At 45.6% G+C, this 18,969-nt stretch overlaps 2 protein-coding genes across 2 annotated transcripts; both read left to right on the top strand.

Annotated features, from left to right (window-relative positions):
* The first annotated feature begins 3,707 nt into the window (after positions 1-3,707).
* Positions 3,708-5,357, top strand: LELP1 (late cornified envelope like proline rich 1). The gene is made up of 2 exons (XM_004436043.3): positions 3,708-3,857; positions 5,052-5,357. The coding sequence occupies exon 2, from the start codon at positions 5,073-5,075 to the stop codon at positions 5,355-5,357; it is 285 nt and encodes a 94-aa protein (XP_004436100.1). The 5' UTR covers positions 3,708-3,857; positions 5,052-5,072.
* Positions 5,358-16,507: 11,150 nt separating this feature from the next.
* On the top strand, positions 16,508-17,602 carry PRR9 (proline rich 9). Its single transcript, XM_004436044.3, has one exon. It carries the CDS (start codon positions 16,508-16,510, stop codon positions 16,856-16,858), a length of 351 nt encoding a protein of 116 aa, XP_004436101.1. The 3' UTR covers positions 16,859-17,602.
* Positions 17,603-18,969: the final 1,367 nt, after the last annotated feature.

The raw sequence follows: 18,969 nt of genomic DNA, 5'->3' as shown, positions 1-18,969 counted from the left end.
TATTGAAGAACTGAGATTAAAACCCCAGCAGGGGAGGGGTGGGGCTGAAATCATACGTTAACAGTTAATATTGAAATATTAGTAATTGAAATATTAATATTTAAATATTAATAATAGTAATAATCTTCGTATGAACACCACCAGGAACTTCGGCTGGAATGTGTCAGGAACACATTCAAGTTCCTCACAAAAGACAAGGTCAGCTTTAACCACCTGCCAAGCCCAGAAAGCTCCTAGGTATCAGGAGATTGGAACAATATCAGTCAGGTAAGAACTTTCCTGCCCCTTCTCTCTCCTCCCTCTACAGCCCCTGTCCCAAAACCAGGGGCAGCTAGGTGAGTGAAGGAAGAGGAGGAGAAACTCCAAATAGCAAATAGAGAATATGCTCTCCTTTCTGGTCCCAAGTGGGAAAGGGAAAGAAATCCAGTGTTCAGGAAATAGAACTTCTGATTACTGAAATAAGAGTGTTTACGTAAATAGAAGTGACCAGAGAACTTCTTATGGTCTAAGCATGATCCTAAAAGTCAATGTCATCTGTTAGAGATTCCATCCCAGGAAAAGGGGAAAAGTCAGCCCCACAGAGGATTTTAAGAAGCACCCAGAGGGACAATAGAGTTATTTTCTGACTTTGTCTTGTGAATCCTGCTTATTCAACAAGAACTACACAGAGAGATAGCAAAAGGAAGAAAAAAAAGAAAGCCTTCACCTAGAAAACAGAGAGGGGGATCCAAGTGAAGTTAAAATTGCTGACACAGAATTCTCTGACACAATATACAAACATACAGAGCCTACAAGGTCACAAGGAGACACCACTGAATGGTCTGCTGATGATTTTGGTCTTAGTGAATGTTTAAATTACTATCTTTTATCAATAACACTTATATCAACTCTCCTTACTCAAAACTGAAATCATCCATTAACAGTTAATATTGACATATCTAATCTTCCTGTGAACACCACCAGGAACATTGGCTGGAAGGGGGAAAAATGATATGGAAAAGTCATATTTCAAGGCCAATATCAGAAAATGAAAGAGAGATCCAGCAAACCAAGAGATGACACAGTCAGGAAAACACTGACAAAAATAATAACTCATATGTATAGTGAACATTTAAAGGGAGGTCTTCTTCATACGTAGAATCTCCTTTAATCTTTACAACAACCTATGAGTACAGTGAGGCAATATGATGGATGAGACTGTAGGCTTTGCACTTGAAAGTGTCTGGCCTGTTATAAGCACTCAATATAAGTTACATACTATCCTAAGATGGATGCTTTCATCACGTTTTATAGATGAGAGAACTGAGACTTAGAAAGGTTAAGTACTAGAGGTCATTTGGTAATTAAAGGATGAAGGCAGGATTTGAACCCAGGAATCTAATTCCCAGGTCTTTGCTCTTAAACTGTGGGCTTTTTTTTTTTTTTTTTTGTGAGGAGGACTAGCCCTGAGCTAACATCTGATGCCAATCCTCCCCTTTTTTCTTGAGGAAGATTGGCCCTGGGCTAACATCCGTGCCCATCCTCCTCTTCTTTATATGGGACGCCGCCACAGCATGGCTTAGCAAGCAGTGCATCAGTGCACACCTGGGATCCAAACCTGAGAACCCCGGGCGGCTGCAGCAGAGCACGCACACTTAACCGCTGCACCACCAGGCAAGCCCCAAACTGCAAGCTTTGATACCCATGCATCTCCCCATCCTGAGACCCATCTCTCTCCTCCTGAGACCCAGCCATTCAAGAAGGCTGTTCTGTGTTTCATCTGGGTAGTGCCTTGCTGCCAGCCAGCTGCTAAGCAAACCCTAAGCCAAAGGTGAAGCTGATAGCTGGGATACTAAATGTAACAGTCAGGAGTCTTGACATTTAAAGAAGGGTTTTAAAGACTGAAAAGATCATGGGCAAATGTCCTGGTGAAAGTTCAATGAGTGATATACTTTCGTTCAGTGGGAATTTCTTGAGCAAGCAATAGGAGAAGGAAGAAAGGAGAGAGAAAAAAGATATGACAGCTAGACAATGCCAGTAGAAATCACTACGTCTTTTGACATCACTGTCACAAATGACTGCCTTCTCCATAACCAGATTGCTAGCTTTAGTCCAGAGCTAAACAGCAGGCGGGGCTGAGTCTCCTGAGCTGGGTGTGGGAACTGCTTCTCAACAGCTTTGAAGAGACAGAACTCGTGAACAAAATTACAGAGGAAAGAAAATGAGTAGAGGGCAGTGGACTGCACCAAGACAATGGATCTAACACTAGTTATCCCAGCGGCAGAGAGGTAAATTCTGACCCACTCTCCCCTTTCATTTAGGTTCACTTGGGTTTCAATTGTATATGACATTCTTTATCCACTGTGAATACCAAATAAGCCCTCTATTGGGATTCCGCATCCTCCCCAGTATGTTTCTCTTCTCTCCCCCAATCCTCTCTCCAGACCAGCTCATTCTCATCCACTCAGTAAACACGCATGGGACTGAAATGAACTCAAGGTCTCAGGTCTGCCCAGTGGCACAAAGACCAGAGCCATATTTCCAATAACCACTCAAGATGTTCCACTGCAACCACATTCAACATTCTCAGACTCAAACCCATCTTCTTCTAACACAAACCTGTTCTATTTCCTCAGCGCCCATTAACAATAACACCTGACAGTCAACATTTCTAATTTTCTTTTCAATTTTCCATTAACCAAATCCCATAAATTTGCCTCCCTGATGATGTTTCTCTCATTGCCACCCTCTTTCTAGCACCACCACTGCCTTCCTTCAGACTTGGAGATTTTTATCATTTCTTTGAAGCAGGCTAGTTCAACTTGCACTCCACCACTGCATCCCTCAACCTATCCCACACTTTGCAGTCAGAAATATCTTCCAACACCTCAGACATGATTGTATCACAATTTTAAGCAAAAGTCACTGAGATGCATCAGTGAATGACTGCCAAGATGAACTTCCTGGATCTGAGTTTAGGGCACTATGTGTCTGAGCCCCACCTGCCTTTCCCACTCCAATCTCCTATTACCACCCCGGACACACTGCTACCCTATTCCAGCCACAAAGACAAGGTCTTTGAAAAGGCAAGGAAGGAACTTTCTCAGAGGCAAGCCTTTCTACTCTAAGACAGGATCTGGGTTTAACCCAATATGTCGGGACTGGTCAGGAGCATCCAACCCAATTTCCCTACCATAGGCTTCATTTACCTCAGACATCAAGGGTGGCCACTCCCTGACTGAAAAAAAAAAAATCACAGAGCCCAACAAACAGTGAATTATAGGGCAGAGACATTGAGAAAAAGAGCTAAAATAATGCTTGGACTTGAGCCGAGGAGTATGGGGTGGTAAAAAGAGGTTTCAGAGTCTCATATTAGAAAAACAGGAAGGAAAGGAGAGTTAAAATGGCTGTGATCAGTCCAGGGAAGCTCTCCTAGAAAGGTGGAGAAGGGACAAGTTCAAGGGAGTTAAAGCCGGGAGGCTGGGGGAGGAAAGAGAGACCACGTGTAAACAGAGCTTTTCTGCTCCTAGCAACAATGAGCCTCCCTATCCATAGAGTTCAGTAGTCTTCACCATAGCCTGATTTCACCAGCATGAATTTTGAGGGACCCGGAGAGGGAACGAGATGACAAAGGGGGTGATTAATCATAGTCTGTTCTCATGTTCAAGGGCTTGAGTTGAGCTGGGAGCTCTGGAGTCACACAACAATCACTACTTGATGATGCAGTGATGAGGTCACAAGCGGGGCTCCCCTTTCCCCTTACCCCTGGCTTCCTCAGAGTTGGGCAGAGGAACTAGAGGGAAAATCCACCTTCCCAAGCACAGCTATAACATCCACCTGACTCGACTACTTGTCAAGTTCACTACCAACACAAAGGGGTGAGTTGCATTTGGACATCTGGAAATGCCCCCTCTTTTACCTCTCCTTTTCTGGGTGTGCCCTACAGCACCCCGAGCACTGAACAGGGTTGAGATGATGGCTATGTTTGGGTGAAAGTTTCCTCTCATTTTCAGTAGCAAGAACTGGGGAACAATTCATTTGAAAGCAAGATTCTTAATTTTTGAGTTCAGTTAATGATCTGCCTCTCCAAAGAGCCATACTGATTTTAAAACTAAATTAGATAAAATTTTATTTCTATATTGTTAAAGGAAATCAAACGTGTGCCAATTTGATGCAACTTGCAAGTATTGTCAGGGACTGAAAAGCCCTGTCCATATCTAGAAGTCAAACCGTCCATAGAGGAAAACCTAGCTCAAGGCAAAACTCAACAGAGGGGGAAAAAGAATTCCTCCTTAAAATCATATTTTGTGGCTCTAACAATCATATTTTCAGAGGAATTAGAATTTCCCAGTTCATCTCCTCTCTTGACTTCCTCTCTTACCCTTGTCACTCGGGGGGAAGGAGTTCCTAGAGTGGTTCGTGGGAGCCCAGCCATGGTACGGATTCAATTATCTTCCTGTCCCAAGTCTTCAGTGAAGAAAGCAATTCTCAAGGTTTTGAGGCCCTAGGCAGAACACAGGATTGAAAGAGTGTCCTGGGTCCCTAAGTCCCCCAGTATACCCTCCTTCCATCTCCATTTCCAGAAGGATGGGGAGGTGGTCTTACAGTTCTTTAAAATGTTTGTTGTGCCATAGATGTCTTTAACAGTCTATCAAACTTATGGACTCTTCAGAATAATATTTTTAAATGAATTAAATAAAATACATGGGATTACAGAAGATACCAACTACATTGATAAATATATGGTTAAATACGGTTCTTATGGTTGGGAGGAGGTGGACCCCCAGGACCCTGGGTTAAAGACTCCTGCTAGAGGCTATGGGAAGGAGACAAGATAAGTGAAAAGAAGGCAGAGTAAGGGCGGAGAGATCAAGAAATGCCATCACTAATCCACTACAAGGACAAGAGGACAGCCCTTAAATAAGAATTTGGTCTAGGGCCTGAACACATCCTGGGAAAGTCTTTCTTAAGAACAAGGATGGGCATCAGGCGTGAGTGGGGCAGCTGTACTGGTTCTCTGTCGCTTTGCAGTGTGGTGTCCCACATACAACCTGTCCCATATTTCTTTGCAGGGCCCAGAAAATCAAGAAAGTATGTCGAGTGATGATAAAAATAAATCTAGCGAACCCAAGAATGAGCTCAAGAACTGTGATCCCAAGTGTGAACAAAAGTGTGAGACCAAATGCCAGCCCAGCTGTTTAAAGAAGCTGCTGCAACGGTGCTCTGAAAAGTGCCCACGGGAGAAGTGCCCAGTGCCACCAAAGTGCCAGCCATGCCCCCCGCCGTGCCCTCCGCCATGCCCACCTCCCTGCCCTCCCAAGCCCTGTTGCAAACCCTGTCCTCCTAAATGCCCACCACCCTGCCCACCCCCAGAATGAGGTACCAAGAGCATCACCAGCCCACCACCTCCATCATCTCCACCATGATCACCACCTTGGGGCTGAGAGCTAAAGCCATGAACTGACAAGTAAATGTGTTCCTCTGCTGTGCAAGACTTTCTTCTCCTGGTTTCCTGGCAGTTTTTGATTTACTTGGTTTTTTTACAGTGCTAAACGACCAAGAAGCAATCCCTGGAGAGTGAGGCTAGGACTCCGGCCCTTCACAGTCTTTGAAGACGGCCTCCCCTCTGACCCACATCCCCTGCTGTGTAGAGGGATGGGACACCTTCTGAAGGGTGCACCCAGGGAAGACCACCCCTGTTAGAGCACAGCCTGAAAGAGCTGTAAATAGGACTGTTAGAGTAGTTAACCCCAGAAACTCAAGTGGGCATGAGAGAGGAAGAGGGTGTGAGGGGGGAAGAGAAGTGGGACATTGAGGAAAGATCCAAGGAGTCTCAGGAAAAGAATTCTACCCTTTGCTGTTAATCTCATTACATAATGCTTGGGCAGAACACTCTGAAAACAAGCCTCATGGGTTTACTCTAGCTCTGCTCCCTAACAACTTTGTGACCTTAAGCAAGTTACTTTAGTTTCCTTCTCTCTGTAAAAGGAATGATGATGCTAATAGTACTGGTGTTACAGCATTGTCACGAGGCTTAAGGAGTTAACAAACGCCAAGTGCCTGGTTTGCTTGGACGTGGTGAGTGCTTGGTGAGGAGAGCACTGTGCACCTGCCCAGGTGTGACACATCACATCTGAATGTAATTGCCTTGTGCTTCTCTTCCTCCTCAGGCTCTAAGTCTGCTGAGTGCAACAGTCAGGTTCTAACTTATACTTGTAAGCATGGCTAAGCATTCTTTTAAAAAATAAAAAAGGAGTTGCAGATTACACCAATGTCAGTTGGCTGGCTTTGACACTGAGCTATAGTTATGTAACATGTTACCATTGACAGGATTCCAGGGAAAGGTACAAGGGATCTCTATTTTTGCAACCTTCTGTGAAGCTATAAAATTTCCAAAGAAAAACTTAAGTACAAAAAAGAATAGAAAAGGATAAGTCTGGGAGGATCTCAGTTAGGAATGAGGAATAGGAAAAGCATTCACAGCTGATATGTTAGTGGGGATTATTTACAAGTAGCTAGAAAGAGTTCACGTCAAACTGGCTTAATTCACAAAAGGGAGTTTATCAGTTCATATTACTGGGCAGGATATTAGGGTCGGGAGGGGGACATAGAACTGTAGGAACCAGGACTCAGGGCCTGGGACCCTGGACTCACTGCTACCTTTTTAATCTTTCTCATCTCCACCAGTCTCCACTCCTCTTCAGGGTGGGTCTCCTCCTCTCCTAGCGCTCCCTCCACATGGTAAGGTCCTCCGCCACTGCAGCCCCAGCTTGTTGATGGGTTGGGCATGAGGCGCTCCTGTTATTTCCAGGAAAATAACTTGATTGCTAGGAGGGCATAAGCCCACCCCTGTGACCAAGGGGATGAAGAGCTTTGCCACACAGATAAAACTCATTGTTATAGCCCACAACATTCAGGAGGAAGTAGGTTTAGGATTCTCTGCTGTCACAGTAGGAGGTAATTAAAGAGGCCACATCTGGGGTGCCCTGTATGGAATCATGGCACATAAACAGCTTTCTATCCTTCTGAGTCTGGAATATAGTTCAGGACCACAAAGGGTCCTGTAGTACAGGACGGTAAGTACAGATAGTCCAGAATGTGCCCAAAAAAAAGACACCTGGGAGCCCCATCAGACCAAGACCGTATAATCAGCTAGTTACAGAAACGGGTTTTTAGAATACGAGAGCTGGAGAAGGCCTTTAGGGCGCAACCCTCTCATTTTCCAAATGTGAAAAGTAATAGCTACTTCTCCGACATGAGGAGGTCTTGGGGTCTCACGGTCTCCTGGCAAGAATGGGAGCCTGGCACCAAGTTTCCCACATTCTAGGGCCCTGCAGAGAGGAGCCTCCTGGATGCTAGGGACCTCTGGAATCCTAGGTTAGGGCATTATGGGGCCTGTGGTCAACTGTTGATAACAAGTGGAAAACTCTTCCATTTCACTAAGAATCAAAAAGAAAGAAGGGAGGGAGAGAGGGAGGGAACAGGGAGAAATGAAGGAAGGAAGGAAGGAAGGGAGGGAGGGAGGGAGGGAAGATGGAGGAGGGGAGAGAGAGAGGAAGAGGAAATAGAACAATAATGTGGCATCTTCTCATCTATTTAATGATCAATTTTAAATAATAAATCCCAGAATCTCAGCACTAAAGAGTGTGCCACTCTTGGTGAGAGTATAAATAGACAAAAATCTTCTTAGAAATAATTTGAAGAATATGGAAATACGAATCAAAAGCATAAAACAAATCAACTCTTTGATCCAATTGTTGCACCTTTTGGAATCTATGCAAAGAAAAATAATTCCAAAGTGGAAAAAAAGCTATATAAAGCTGATTATCACCGTGTGGCTTAGAAACAGTTTAAATGTCTAACAGGGATTTGATTAAATAAATTTGAACCTATTACATGATGGAACATTACACAATCATTAAAACATATTAAAGGGAAAAAAAGCAAGGCCCCAACTGAATGTATGGCATAAAGCAACTATGTTTAACCAAAAACTTCTATGAATAATAATGATGATAATAATAATAGAAGGAAATTTGTTGATAGTCTAGTTATTTTAGGACAACAGGATTATGGGTAACCAGTAGAGTATTTCTATTTTCACCAGTGAAGTTTCTGGATTCTCATTAATAGGCTTTTATTTCTTTTGTAACAGAAAAAATGATATAATCATGAATATTTCAGAGACTCCCAAAGTTCTTTTATTTTCTCAATGAACAAATAAAAGGAAAAGAAGGAAAATCGTTTTCCTATGCCTGAGCATGCACCATGAGCACACATCGTGTAGAAGGCACCCCACTTTGGATGCCTTCCTTCGAGGTGTGGGATTTCCGTCCCAGGTCTCCGAGTGGCTCCATGACAGTGTGGGTCAGGGGCTGGTGCTCTCCCAGGTGGCTCTGAGGATTCTGGGCACAGACAGGGTGGAGGCCAGCTGAGAGAACATGAAACCATCCATTTGACAATTTAGTTCTTTTTTCTTTCATGTAAATGAAACCAAAGATAGACATCTCTTAATGGCTACTATCCCAGCACAGAGCTGGATCAAAGGCAATTCCGGGAAGGAAAGATGCTAGAACATGATGAGTGTGCCACCTCCCTACAGAATGCCATAATTACTCCCAGCCCCAGTGGCAATCACACATGGGGGCCTTGCTCCAAATGGCAGTGGGTTGTATAAATAAATAAGCAACACCGAAGAGTGGCACCACAAGAATCTGTGTGGTGCCAGGCTTGATGGCTCACAGATAACTAGATGGGGCAGGATCAGGCCCTCTCCTTTCGTGGAAAAGCAGTTCTGAGGGTCCAATAGGAGGGCAACAAGAGGAGACTCTACCACAGATCCCCTTGCTTCAAGCTTCCTCAAGAATCAGGCAGCATACAGCCAGCCTTGAAAAAGGAATTCTAAGTCCTCCCAAACCAGGCCAGCTGGGACGACTGGCCGTGCAGTGGGCCAGGGCTAGGGCAGTGCTGGCACAGAATCACAGGGGTGTCTTGCTTTGAAGCTCTGGAACTGGGAGGAACGTTAGAGATCATTTTCATGCATCTCCCACCCCCACATGGGAATGGCAACGGGGGAGACGGCAGGAAGTAACCAGTTACCAAACCTGCCCTATTTTTCCTTTCCTGCTTCCACATGACCAAATAGTCCATCCAGAGATGCGAGAACAGGCACATTCTGGGAGGCTGTATTGATGGTGACAAGTCATAACTGATTCTACGCCACAGCTGTTGATGCTTAGCAAATAAATAGATCAGTAAATACATTAAGTCATTCGCCAAACACATAAAGATTCTATGACACAAACTGATTGTAAAATGCATACCAGGGTATTTTCAGCAGCACCTGTCTTCCAGGTACATGAAACTTCAGATGTCTCATTTCCAAAGCTCTGTGCTCTCTCCCAGGCTCAGAGGAAATTCTACTCAGACTGAGGGTTCACGGCTTTTTCCACCAGAAACGCCTTCATCATCTCTCACCTACACCACTCAGAACCTCCTAACTGGCTCTGAAGCTCCATGCTTACCTTCCTCTAATCCTCCCTCCACTGGAAGGCAGCCAAGACAGCCTTGCTAAAACTCAAATCCAGACATGTCACTCTCTTGTTTAAAACCCTTAAAAGTCTCCTCTTTGCCTAGGGAACAACTCAAATGACTTAACCTGTCCCACAAAACCCTTCAGGATCTGGCCCTGCCTCCTTCTCTAGCTTTATCTCACCACTTCTCCATCTCCTCCTAGAACTTTACAGCCCAGCAGGCAACTGTTGGCATTTCCTGACACACAGCAGAGAGTGTCTGGCCTTCGTGACTTTGCACTTGCTTCCCTCTGTCCTTCTTCCTTCTTCCACTGAATCCTCCTCTGAATAATTCACTTGGGCAAGTCCTCATCCCTGAATTCAGCTCAGGGATCACCTGCTCCGAGAAGCTTCCTCCACCTCCCACCTGCAGGCTGGTTGGATGCCCCTTTCTGTGGTCTCAGAGCATCCACACATTTTTCTCCTGTAATGCTTACCATGCCATATTCTGTTCATCTGTTTACATTGGACTATAAGCTCTTTGAGAAGAGAGACTGCCTGACATGCACAGCAGACATTCAATAATAATAAATGAGTGAATGCTCAGCAGCTTTGGAGGCACTTTTCCAAAGAGAAAGGGATTGCTCTGGGCTGAGCATCTGTCCACTGGGCTCCTTACCCTCCCCACATGGTATCATTCCCAGAATTCACAGGTGGGGAGAGAGAGTAAGGGCTGAATACGGGTGGCCTGGGGCTGAGAGAAAGGCATGCCTGGCCTTGGTCACTTTCCCCTTAGGCCACAAGATGAAGATCCTGCCAGCCCTCCCCCTGGCCTCACCTGGGAGGTGCTGCCTGCCTCTGAGTGGGCTTCTCAACTTGGAAGGCAGCATGGGAGAGGGAAAGCCTTGTCACCACACAGATGTAGAGTCTAAGTGAGCTCTACACTCCTGGCTGTGTAGCCTGGGTAAGTCATTCCACATCAGTGGGAGAGGGGGGTCTCAGTTTTTCACCTGAAGAATGAGAAGAAAAGCTTCACCAAGGTTTGGAGAGGAGTGACCAGGTAAGATGATATATGCAAAGCCCCGCCTTGGGAAACCGAGCTTAGAAAACCAAGATGAAACAGCACTCAAGAACCTAGGTCAACACTTGGAGTCATCACCCACCACCCACTGTAGCAAGAGCTTCTTGACATCTGCTGTGTGAGGCAGTGGGTTTGAGGGAGAAAGAGAGAGTTCTAGGAAGGGAAGGCAAATATCTTTGGAGGCAGGTATGGTTAGGGGGCCATCCCTTCCATCCCATTCACAAGCTGGGCCCCGGGAGACCATGAATCACATTAGGAGCTAGCAGGGGACTTTGCATCAACGAATATGAGAGCCAATATGGCACTTAATAGACCCTCAGTGTCTAAGAGGGAAACTGAACTCCAGAAAGGGAAGCATCTTAACCAAAGTCACAGTGAGTTTGTTGTTGGAAAAGTCTAGGATTTCTAACCCCAATTTAGGCAAAGATGAGCCAGGATTCAGACTCAAAAGGGAAAAGAATTGAAGACCAACGTCAAACCTAAACAATTTGGGAACATCATTTGTCCCCATTTTCTGTGTCAGTGATCTTTAACCTGGGGGCCATGAATCCCCTGAAGGTGAAGTCATGCACATATGTATATTTCCTCATACCCCAAGACTGTTAAGATCTACTGACTGGTCTACACTTTTGTTGACTCCTTGAAGTTGATAAAGAATCCCCAATACCAGGGCCGGCCCTGTGGTGCAAGCGGTTAAGCGCGCGCGCTCTGCTACGGCGGCCCGGGGTTCGCCAGTTCGGATCCCGGGTGTGCACCGACACACTGCTTGGCAAGCCATGCTGTGGCAGCATCCCATATAAAGTGGAGGAAGACAGGCACGGATGTTAGCCCAGGGCCAGTCTTCCTCAGCAAAAAAAAAAAAGAGAGAGAGAGAAGGATTGGCAGATGTTAGCACAGGGCTGATCTCCTCACACACACAAAAAAAAAGATTCCCCAATACCGTAGTGTCCTAAATGTTTTTACACGGACCATTGCCTGGTCCAAACACAAGCTCACCACACAACCTTGAACAAGGCCTTTAATACTTTTGCACCTCAGTTTGCTCTTCTAAAAAAATGCAGTCAATAAATAATTTCGTGCCTCGTGTTCAAAGCACTGCTGGGCTAAAACAAAGAGGTGGAATCTGGTGACCTCTCATGCCCTCTCTAGGCTTGGTGGCCTGTGATCCACAGCCTCTCCCACAATCTCTGATTCAGACTCCCTGTGTGGATGACACAGGAGGAAGGGAAGTGAAAGGAGTGGTGGACTCTCCCTCAGGAACCCACAAGCTCAGTAAGCTCTTCAGAGGAACCTGCTCCCCAGGAAACAAGATGGGCCACATTTTGCACCATTCAGCTTTATCAAAGCCATTGCCCTGTAATATGCAGATGGGGCCAGCCGAGTGAATCAGAGGAGTCTGGAAACTTTTATGATCTGAACAAAGGAGATAGTTATTTGATGGGAATGGGAAAAAAAAGCAATGTCCTGCACACACCTGACTCTCTTGTGCTGACCCTGTGTAATTACACCCTGGCTCTCAATAATGACAGCTACAGAAATCTAAAATCTTAACTCTCAGATGGCATGAAATCAGATTAGCCCCAATCTTGCTGAAGGGCTGGGAATGGTTAGAGAAACTACTTAGTCATCTTATCATAAGATGTTGGGTGAGACAATCTCCCTAAAGCCATCCAAGCCACAGCCCCAGATACTGGGCTGCTAAGGTTGATTTTTGTGGGCTTAGACCCCGTATACTCCCACTCTGCACCTAGGAAAAGATAGGTCACCTAAAGTCATTCAGCCACCCAGTTAGGCCACTGCCATGTGCAGAAGACAGAAGACTGGGTCTTCCTGTGGGTAGATTATAACCTAGTCAAGAAGGAAGAGCCCTCACCCTCACATGCACCCACATACTGACAAAGCGCACATAGATACCCTGGCTAATCACTCATGGCCACATTTAGAATATCACAGAATGTCGAAGCTGGCATGGACCTGACTGATTCCTAGCCTAACTTTCCTATTTTAAAGATGATGAAAATGAGGCCAGAGAAGGTTGGGGACTTGCCTGAGGGCACACATCTTGTTAGGGACAGAACCAGGTTTCCTGGGCCCCTGTGCAATGCATTGTCTACTGCATCACAGTGAGTAGAAAAGCATAAATCAAAGACTGCATGCTGGAGGACAGAGTAAAGGAGCCAGAACAAGGACAACGGTGTGCATCAGGAAGGAGCTGACTCCTGAATAGATTCAGATTGCACTAACATTCTCTAAGTAGCTTGACGGCCCTAAGTACCAGTGCACAAGTTCTCTAATTTCACTCGCAAGAAATCTGTGAAGCAGTATTATCCCTTTTCAACAAGAGGAAACTCAGGCTCTGAGAGACTAAGTAGCTTATCCAATATTACACATGCTCTTTGTAACAGAGTCAGCCTTAGCTCAGTGGTATCCTGAGTCCAGTTCATTTTCCGTACGTTACCAGAAGCTGGTCTTTGATTGAAGGGCTGACATGACAAGTAGGTATATATTTAAATGAGGGAGTGCTAAGCTGGGATTTTACTTCTTCATTTGAGCCTTCCTTCCTCCAGAGTTCCCAAGAGCTTCAGACATTGGGAAGTTGTATTAATTTTCTATTGCTGCTGTAACAAGTTACCATAACTTTAGTGGCTCAAAACAACAGAAATGTATTATCTTACAGTTCTGGAAGTCAAAATTCTGACACAAGACTCCCTGGTCTAAAGTCAAAATACTGACAGGGCTACATTTCTTTCTGGAGGCTCTATAGGGGAGAACCTATTTCCTTGCCTTTTCCAGCTTCTAGATGTCCACATTCCTCGCTCAGGGTCTCCTTTTGTCTTCAAATCTAGCAATAGCCAGTCAAGTCTTTCTCACATCACATCATTCTGACGCTGACTCTTCTGCCTCCTTTCCACAATAAGGACCCTTGTAATCACTTTGGGCCCCTTCAATGTAATCAGCTCAATGTTAGGCAGAGAGTCCTTTGAGAGATGTTGAACTCTGGGCTCTTCTTAACTGCATTCACCGCCCTCCCTGAGAACATGACCTGGCTTCTCCATTCTTCTGCACATCCCTCTTTGGTCTCTCTCTCCTTAGGCTCAGCCAAAGATACAGAAATGTATGTGGCATGAGCAAGGTCATCTCATGCACCCTATTTCAGAAAACATCTGGAAATCTCAACCAAGCAGGTCTCCTCCCCCAATTTCTCACCCATCCCTTTCCTGAATCAGCCTCAGGCTCTCCTCTCATCTCAACAGGCTCCTAAGAAGGATTCCTTCTTCCATGCTGCCTTGAATGCCCTTGCCTACCCTCCTTGCCTGGGTAATTCCTTGTGTCCAGTGAAACACAGACATGTCCTCCCCCAGGAGCCTTCCAGGACCTTCCACCCAAGACTAATGAAGGGGATTTCTTCTGGGGTGTGGGGGCTTACTCTGCCCATCTTCTCAAAGAGACTGTGAACCCCTTGAAAGCAGGGCCAAAGAATGAATGAATAAACACAGTGAAGGAGAATTCCTTGCTTCCTAGGACTCCGGAGAGTTGCTTTGTCTCTTAGACAACACTCCACAGAAAAGATGGAGGAGATGAAGAGGGAAAGGAGAAATGGAAGGAGGAGATGAAAAAAAGGAGAAGGAAAAGGAAAAGGAAGAGAGCCCCCCCCATCCTATACCTGATTACCCAGTTCCCAGATTACCCAAATGATTTTTTCTCTTCAGATACACCCATGGGTCTTCCAAATCTCTCTCTTCCATCCCACACAGCCTCACTCCCATGCTAGCCTCCAGAAGATCATGTCCCTCACAGAAATATCAGCACAACTCCCCTGGGCCAGCTTCTGACTCTTCTCCACCCAGGCATCTGTCTCTTACCAGGACACCGAAGGATCTACACTGGTGCTACATCAATCCTCCGTGCACCAGTCCTAAAGGCCAAAATATCACATAGTCTCACCCAGCTCGCTTTTTAAAAACTTTTTAGGGATCAAGCATCCAAAAACTGTATAAACCTTTGAAGAAATTTCTGATTTTAGCCAAATATCTCTCTTATAAAATGACCTAAATGTACCTTTTCAAGTTAAGGGGGCATCATCATCTTTAAAGTCCCTGGAATTTTGTCAACTTTAGCAAACAAGCACAAGGCCACCACTTTATAGTCTACAGGCTTCTTTCATAATGAATCTTTTCCCATTTTCCATTACACAAGATCCTCCTCTACTCCCAGTTGGCTCCCCCATTCCCTTCTTCATTCCTTAATGCATTTACTCTATCAGTAATCATTTATCTTCCACTTACTCTATTTATGGCACAGCCCCTACCCTCTAGGAACCTACAACCCAGAATAGTAATCAGACCTTGTACGTAAATAACTAGAATTCCTAATAACAACAGTAAATGTCATACAAACAGCACAAGCAATAGATGCTATGGGAGTTCGGAAAGAGGTGAATACATTTCTGGTTTAGTGTAATCAGAAAAGATTCTTGGAAGGTGATGGGCTTGAGTGGAGCTTTGACAAATGCTTAGGGCTTCAACAGGCACAGAGAGGGAGGTCACACAAGATAGAAGTGACAGCCCAAACAGAGACTTAGAAGTAGAGAAAACTGGGTGTGTTTGCTTTGAAACTTTTCCTTTCATCCTCCTGGCTTTTATTGACCTGAGTTCTAAGAAAGATTTTCCAGAAGGCAAGGAGACAGACCAAGCTTGTTCCATCCTGCTTTCTTGGTCACTATGAAAACTCTGTGAGTAACTCTACTTTTAGAAGTGTCATAAACCAAGGTTGAGAAGATGAAGATTACCTGCCTTCTCTCTCCTCTCTCTTCCTTTCCACCCTACTTCATAACCCAAGAGTAACAAATGACTCCAATTTCATTCAAGACCCCTGCACAAGAAAATCACTTTCTCCAGGAGTCTGTAGGTCCTTTGTTTGCTTGAGACCACAGGACAATCCCTCTTCCTTGGGTCTGGAAGTGTGACTTTCCAGGCTTAATGAAGAAGCTTCCAGTGGAAATGTCTGTAAGAGGCCACATGTGCGCTTGAACCAGACAGATTCCAGGCCTCAGGCATAAAGTCTTCCCACGGGTGAAGACAAGATGAGCAAGGTGGATCTTATCTCTTACCACATCCTGAACCAGTTTGGGCAGACAAGGAACCCAATCTTCGTTTAACAGACTGAGATAACGTTTTATGCACATTGTTTTGCTGCTGCCTCTAATGGGAGAGATCTGAAAGGAATCCCTCCCTGCTGAGGTATGACAAGGACCCAGAGGCCAAAACGGAGGCTGATTAACAGGCATCCCAAGCAATGACTCAAACTATGGGCAACTTCAGAGGAAGCTCATTATGGCGACCCTTCAATTAGGCCCTTAGCCCTCGTGGTCAGTCAGTCCTGTGGGAGGCTGAACCAAGCACTATATAAAAGTCCCTACCTGGCTGGGATCCACAATCCACATCCTTTGTTGAGTCTTGTTGAAGATCAGGTAAGTGGGGACATCTGTACCCTCTCTCTCCCCAGATGCTCTGTCTCCAGAAGGGTTTACTGTTCTCTTCCTCCACTGGACTGTACTTTCTACTGATTTTTGAAGTTGTTTGTCATTTCTTGGGCCTCTCAAGCCACGCCATGTATTCTATCTGATTTTCAAAAAGATTATATAAATAGAAGAGAGGGAAAAGACCTGTGATAGGACTGAGGTTTGAGGCTATGGATATCCAGACAAAAGCTATGAGACTATTTCCAACTAGGAGATGAGTGTCAGAGGGCGCTGAAGTAGGGATGGAAAAGAAAAGGGATAAAAAGTATCAGAGAACTGAGTTCTTAGAATTAACAATCATTCACTCTCCCTTCCCCTCTATCAACCCTTCATTCCCCAGTTCCCAGCCTGATACTGTTAATGCAGATAATTTCAAATCTTGTGTTTGTTTCAGGTTCCACAAATCACCCTAGGATGTCCTTTAATGAGCAGCAGTGCAAGAAGCCATGCGTGCCTCCTCCTTGTCTTCAAAAGATCCAAGAGCAGTGCCAGGCAAAGGCTGAGGAGGTGTGCCTCCCCCCATGCCAGGACCCCTGCCAAGAAAAGCATCCAGTGCAAGCTCAGGAAGTGTGTCTTCCTCACCGCCAGGAGTTAAACCAAGAAAACTGCCCACAGCAAGGCCAAGATCCATGCCCACCTCCATGCCAAGACCAACGCCCACCTCAGTGTGTAGAGCCATGCCGGGAGCTATCTCAGACAAAATGTGTGGAGGTTTGCCCACAGAAAGTCCAGGAGAAGTGCTTACACCCTAGCAAGGGAAAGTAGCTGCTCATAATGCCATCTGGGGTCAAGAAGATGGCCAACAGATGAAAACCCAACCCCAGCCCATGCAATGGTGACCTTCTCCTGTGGGTCCCCCTGTGTGCACCGTGTTCTTGCCTTCTGGTTTCCTCAGTATTTCAGGACTTGCTCTGTGTATCTGAAGTCAGTTCTCTCTGTATTTCATGAACCTCTGTGAATAAGTACAGTTCTCAGCAATCTAGTAGATGATCTCAACTGCAAGAAGAGTATGGTTGTCAGAGGAGATCACAGAAGCCTAGTTCAGCTCCCTTGGGGCAAAAATTCACCCAGCCCTGGGTGTGTAACAACCAAGGATGCCTCCATTCATCTTTCAGAGAGTCAGCCTGTCACTCAAGCCTCAAAACAAACTGAATTCCGACGGACTTTGTAATGATCACCAACTCCACCACCATGGGTGTGGAGAAGAGGTGGGTAGTGTTGCAAATATCAAAAATTGGGTAGTTTTGTCTCTGCATCCTAAAAAAGAACAGCAAATGATTAGACATTGGACTGTTGGTTGTGCTTTGAAAAAAAAATGAAACAAAGTATGTAAATGATGGAATGCAAAGAGTCAACAAGGAAAGATGAGATGGGATGTTTGGGGTCCTGGTTGATCTTTGTGCTTCACGGCTGGTCTGCTTTGGGCCCTCAATTTCTGCCACGTACAATCCTTAGAGATGTGATTTGTGTCTGTGTGGTGCAGGCTGGTCTGCTCTCCAGCTTCTTTGCCTTCTTCCCCCTGGTGAACGTAAAATACAGAATAAAGCTGATATTAAAGCTGATATCTGACTTGATGTGTGCCCTTTCCTCCTCAACACCCAACCTCCTGCTGTCCTTGAGATGATTATGTTCTCCTTTTTTTAGAGAATCTGGAGTAGGAATAAAAAACAGACCTCACAGATACATAGAACAGCAATGTTGAAAGAAGCCTCCTAAGGGTCACCTGGACCACACCACCCTCAACCACAATGTAGCGTAGGCTCACCTATGCACACGCTTTACACCTGAGAAAATCCAGCAGGGCTTGGGACCTGCCCACACTCAAAATTTCAGGTCCAGGGTTCTTTTCACTACAGCATCTTTCCTTTCTAATCCTTACTTCCCAGAGAAAGGAGCTAAAATGAGGAGGAGGGGAGTTGTATGGAAGAAGGAGTCCCCAATCAATCTGTGACACCTACAAGCATAGCATCCCCGTCAGAAGGAAGAACTAAGCATGCCTCTGAGAGGGACACAGACTCAAGGACCAAAATTGTCTGCCCTACCATCTGGCCAGATTCCAGGACAGCCAGGCAGCCTGGTTCACCTCCTTGCACCCTGTTGCCCCTCCATCTGCGGAGGAAACACAAGGCTGTGGACTCTGGGGTTATGTGAAAGGGCCAAAGAAGAGCAAAACTCACACAAGAGAACCAATAGTGGCTTCCTGAGCCATGCCCTGAGGTCTGACATGGGCCCAAATGCTTTTGTCAAGGGCCAGCCTCCTGAGGGGTAGAGGGGCTCCTCATTGATTTCCCTGGGTCCCTCTTCCTACTCAGCCATATGGATGTGCCCCATTGGAGGGTTGTTTCACTGAACTGAGGGCCTTCTGACACTAGGATCACCCCAGTCTCTCAATCTTTTTTTTTTCTTTTTTCTTGTGAGGAAGATCAGCCCTGAGCTAACATTCATGCTAATCCTCCTCTTTTTGCTGAGGAAGACCAGCTCTGAGCTAACATCTATTGACAACCTTCCTCCTTTTTTTTTTCCCCAAAGCCCCAGTATATAGTTGTATGTTGTAGTTGCACATCCTTCTAGTTGCTGTATGTGGGACGCGGCTTCAGCATGGCTGGAGAAGCCCTGCGTCAGTGCGCGCCTGGGATCCGAAACTGGCTGGCCAGTAGCGGAGCACACGCACTTAACCACTAAGCCACGGGGCCGGCCCCCAGTCTCTCAATCTTATAGCTTTTCTAAGGGAGAGAAAACTAGGGAATGACTTGGGGAAGATTTCAACATGGAGCCCTCAGGCACTCACTGAGTCTGCAGATGGCAAGCACTGGGCTCTGAGAGACATCTTGGGCACATTCTCTGAGGGAGTCCTGACAGTAGCTTCACAAGGTTCA

Source organism: Ceratotherium simum, chromosome 2 (assembly GCF_057802395.1).
Source record: "Ceratotherium simum simum isolate JZ-2026a chromosome 2, ASM5780239v1, whole genome shotgun sequence".
Classification (NCBI taxonomy): Eukaryota; Metazoa; Chordata; class Mammalia; order Perissodactyla; family Rhinocerotidae; genus Ceratotherium; species Ceratotherium simum.
The sequence above is the reverse complement of the archived record's forward strand: the minus strand, read 5'-3'. Positions and strand labels throughout refer to the sequence as shown.